The sequence below is a fragment of the Limulus polyphemus genome, unplaced genomic scaffold (assembly GCF_000517525.1).
Source record: "Limulus polyphemus unplaced genomic scaffold, Limulus_polyphemus-2.1.2 Scaffold3535, whole genome shotgun sequence".
NCBI classification, from domain to species: Eukaryota; Metazoa; Arthropoda; class Merostomata; order Xiphosura; family Limulidae; genus Limulus; species Limulus polyphemus.
Genome location: NW_013669145.1, coordinates 75,444 through 80,367, shown reverse-complemented (window position 1 = coordinate 80,367; position 4,924 = coordinate 75,444). Strand labels below are relative to the sequence as shown.

The 4,924-nt window shown below is 33.5% G+C and overlaps 1 protein-coding gene across 1 annotated transcript in view; it reads left to right on the top strand.

The window, feature by feature from the left end:
• The first annotated feature begins 691 nt into the window (after positions 1-691).
• LOC106469536 (WD repeat-containing protein 70-like) overlaps positions 692-4,924 on the top strand; it is a 25,824-nt gene continuing 21,591 nt past the window's right edge. The window contains exons 1-5 of the mRNA XM_013930035.2: positions 692-770; positions 1,704-1,856; positions 1,970-2,053; positions 2,462-2,670; positions 4,365-4,424. Coding sequence (XP_013785489.1) covers positions 734-770; positions 1,704-1,856; positions 1,970-2,053; positions 2,462-2,670; positions 4,365-4,424 — 543 coding nt within the window. The 5' untranslated portion in view covers positions 692-733. The remainder of the gene's footprint in view (positions 771-1,703; positions 1,857-1,969; positions 2,054-2,461; positions 2,671-4,364; positions 4,425-4,924) is intronic.

Below are 4,924 nucleotides of genomic sequence, written 5' to 3'. Positions count from 1 at the left end.
GGTTTGGGGAGCTGTTTGGGTTGGTGGGAGATCGAGCTCAGTGGAGCGCGTCGGCAACATAAATTTTGCGATATACATTGAAATATTGGAGGAAGGACTTTTGCCACTTTATTCCTCGGGTTTCGTGGACAAGAACACAATGTTGTTCCAGGAAGATGGAGCACTGCTAAAAACACCCCAAAGTGGCAGGAATAAAATGGTATCCAGAAGTTGTACTGGCCGAGCCAATCTCTTGACATGAACTACATCGAAAACTTTTGGGCCATACTCGACCGGCAAGTCAAGAAACAACCAAAAAAAAAAAAAACAACAACAACAACTTCGAAGAGCGATCTACTCCAAGTTTTGAAGCAAGAGTGGGCAAAAATCTCACAATCTAAAACTGACGAGATGATTCTCACGATGTCCCAAAGGATCAACGAACTCCACGAAGCGAAAGGAAGATCCACTAGATATTAATTAAATTATAAATATATCAATACATGTGAATATGACTGAAAAATTTCATTTTTTCTGAAAAGGTGGTGTCTGTTTACTTGTGACCACGCTGTGTACAAAGACCTAGAGTTTATCAAGTTAAAAAAAACTATGTAAAATTTAAAATTATTCAAAAAAAGTTATTAGTCTACTACAAGCTTGTAGAAACATTTGTAGGGATTTGTTTATTTATGTTCTAAGCATTTGGGGTTTGTGCAAAGAACAATTAACCACCAGAGGTCAATAATAAACAAATATGGAGGACGACTTAGAAGAAATGAGAGCTCTGCGAGGTAAATTCAATCGAAGTTTCAGTTTATTGAGATATTTGACATGACTTGATGTGTGGGTGGCGTGTATTTAATTGTTTTTTTATTCATTATGTTTATTATTCATGTATATTAAATTATTTTATTTTATGTATAGAATTTGTAAATTGTAGTCGACGTCTTACTCTTGCCATTTTACTTGCCTATGTAGTATTATTAAGAAATTATTATTATGTGGAAAAAACAATCATGACAAAAATGTAACCCTTCCACGTTTCAACCTAAGACATGGTAACCATTACTTTGATAATTTCTATTTGTTGAAGCTAGTTGTATTAGTTTATAAAATTAAGATTATTCTTGCTAGTTTTTACGTGTTTAGCCTTTGGCTTTGTCAGTGTTAACTCTTTTGTAATTTTATGTTTTAAATAAAAGAAACTGCTAATTTTTCATAAGATTTTTAATTACTTGTCTCATTTTCAAGTTTTGAAAATATTTCATAATGATCGTTATTGGCATCAAACTGTCACAATTCTGTTATAATTATTTGGTCATACTCATTTCACCAGAATGTTCGATTAATTAAAAGTTTAAATTCGATGATGCGGAATCAACTTTGAGACTACTAATGGTTGGAGATGGCTTGAATGGGTAATGAAGAAAACTTTAATACAAGTTTAACACAACAGCAAATGTACAACGTTGCGACAAGGTTTCATTTGCTGTTTTGTTAAACTTATATTAAAGTTTTTTTTTTCATTACCCATTCAAGCCATCTCCAACCATAATTAAAAGTTTCTTCCTATACCATGGAATTAGAAAAACTGAAAAAGAAATTGTATTATTTTGTATTAAAAAACTACAATTGAGTTTATTTCATGATTGGGCTTTTTTACAACTGCTTTTATGAAAAATAATGTTCATAATTAAAGTTTTTCTTTTTTTCTTTAAAATTAGAGAGCCAGGATTCAAGGCAATTTAGAGACAACAGACAAGTATTGAGTAAAGGAAAGGTAAATTATGGAGGAACAACAGAGGAATTTAGCAGAAATTTGTCAAATAAAGAAGATTCTGATGACATGTCAAAACTTGTGGGTTTCTCAGGATTTGGTAAGAAATATTTATTCAGTTCATGTAGTGTACATTTTTGTTTTTGGGTCTATATAATCATATAAAATGTAGCTGTAATTTGTGGTTTATGTCAAAATTATTTTTGTTTTCAGGGAAAAAAGCTAGAACATTTGACTTTGAAGCAATGTTTGAACAAACTAGGAGAGCTGCAATTGAGAGGAATCAGAAAAATGAAGGTAGAAACTATGATATAAATAACAGTTAAAAGCATGAAAATTTAAACAAAAACAAGTAAGCTACTCAGAAAGCATGAATATTAAATATTGTTATTATTCTGAACTTTATGTTTATATCGCTGAGGAACCTGAAGGAAGCTGCTTCTGTTATTGTGCTTGAGCCAACTAATTTAATTACCTGAACCTTAAATTATATTAGTAACTAGTTTTGTAATTGTTAAAAAATACTATGTTTTGCAAAAAATAGTTTATTGTGTATAATGCTATACATTTTAAATCTAAATTTCATATTTTTACTACTACACATGAGTGTGTACTTTGAAAAAAAATTATATATTGCTGTCCTGAATATGTAATGAAAGCAGATGAAACCTTGTCATCATTGTTTTTGTACGTGTACCTTTCCAGAATTAAAAATTGAGAACTTGGTTTCTCAAGATGCACAGAAGGATAATAATAAGCAAGTGGCACGCCTTTCAACTTCACAATCTAAAGAAGATAATGACACTTCATCTGATGATGACATTATTGGACCACCTATACCACCTGAAATTAAAGCCAGGTTAGAAGAGGAAGGTGATGGTGAGAGTGAAGAAGAAGATGATGGTGAAGAAATGGTGATTAGTTTGTCATATAGAAATAGTGAATAAACTGAACTAATCAGTAATGATACATATTATTGTTGTTAAACAAAAGAAAAAAAGGTGATGACCAGTTTATAGCATTCTTTGAATATTTTAGTATGCAGGTAGAGAGAATACCAAAACATACTGGGCAGTATATTTTGCTCTATTTTAAATGTTATTTTTCATTCTTTATTGAAAGAAAATAATTTCATGTAAGGATTAAATAAGTAATCATTAATTAAAAGAGGTTTAGACATTTTTTTCTAATTTGTAAAATGGACTAATATGAGTAAAGCAGAAGGGGATTGCTGCCCATCCCTGTCACTCCTTCATTGGTGTCTGCTTTTCAAAATAGGGTTTCACAGTCTTCTGTTGCACTGCCTCTGGTGCTGTGTTTCTCCAGACTCTCCAACACATTATTTTCCCCCAATTCTTCCACACCAGTTACCAACTCTGGGGTGGTGGACCATGGAGGCTTCCTTATGAGTGTGCTCAATTCTGCTCAGCTGAGAGTAGGGCAGTGATGTTCTCCTAGTGTAGATGGTGTATAGACACTACTTCTACTACGGACCTGATGTACTATTCCAGATGCAGCCATGTTATGGACTGGACAATTTCCACTAATATGCAGCTCATTCTTCTGGGGAGTACTGGTGTTAGTTGGAGCTGGACCAGGCACACTGGAGGATTCATTCCCAATGCTGCCTGATTCTGGACCAGAGTTGAACCACCACATAGTTGTCCTCCTTCCTACCGTCACCCAGATATTGGTTTGCTGGGGGTACTGGTATTGGTTGTGTGAGACACGCGTACATGATGATGATGCAGATCCTTGGAACAGAAGATCTTCTTCCCTTCCAATTCCCATGTCCGAGGTGAAATGTAGAGGAACCTCTTCCTACCATGGGCTGGATATTCCTTAATACGGCTGTGTTGGTCTGCTGCATCATAGCCACTTCACACCAGGAGTCCCTTCATTTAATTTATGGGATTCCTCCTATGTTTCCACTGTTATTGTGACATATCATTTTCATGGGTGAAGAGTATACCTGGCTTAGAAGCGGTGCTGTCTCCCACAGATGTGCCTTACATGCTCTTTATTCACACTCCCCATAGGCTTATGCTTCTTATGGAAGAGGGCTTCATAAGCATTCATAAAGAGGGCTTATCTAGATAATGTTACACTAATCTCTCCACCAGGTCAATGTAGGACTCTAGTCACTCTGTAAGAGGAGGTAAGATATTGTATCAGAAGTTAACATTTTCCTACACTAAAAATCTATAGATTTTTACCTATGCTTACACTTCCCACCCTTCCTCCACATTTCCTGTGTCCTTACCTTTTCTGTGGCTCAATCTTGAAGTGATTTAGTGTTAAGCTACATAGAGGGAGTCAGCTGTGCTGGGAATTGTGTTGCACTGCTATTGGTGGAGGGTTGTCACATGCTCATTTGCATGCTATCATGCAGCTGCCTCACATGAAAACATGTTTGAGGGTAGTTGGGAGTATCAAGGCTAGTGGTGAGAATAGATTTGTGCATATAGAGGGCAGTACAAGTTGAGAAACAACTATTCTGTGAGATGAGGTAAGAATCTATTGGAAATACATTTTCAGTGTAGAATGTGAACTTTGGTTTTTATCTACTTTTAGAGAAATATGTACTACAATATTTTATTTTATCCAGAACAGGTATAAGAAAATTCCAGATAGTCATGAAGTTGAGCTCCGGCATGGAGATAAGTCTGTGAGTTTGTAGTTTTACATTGTTTCACATTTTTTCATAGCTTGGAAGGTTTTTTTAATGTTTAAAAGATATATATGTACTAAGTGACTAAAAATGCTGAAAGGGAATAGTTTATTGTACTGACTTACATGTAGAAAACAATTGTTTATGCATATTTATAATTGTACGCAATGGTATACATATTAATATTTTGTGTTGTAATGTTTGTTTATGCTATACATTTGCTATAATTATATATTCTGTTTTAATATTTCAAGTACTTTTTTCTTGTTTGTCCCAGGAGAGTAGCATGATCTTTTAGTTAAATGATTTTCTATTTGAATATTTTTTGTTAATTCAATAATAAATAAATAATTTGATCTTTAAATTGGAATTTTTAGTTCTTTAATTTATTTGTTTTTTTACAAGAAAAATTGATACTTTAGTACGTAGACATAATTAACCTAAAATTAATGTATCAGTAATATAAATAAAAATATAAAAATACATAAAATTAATTT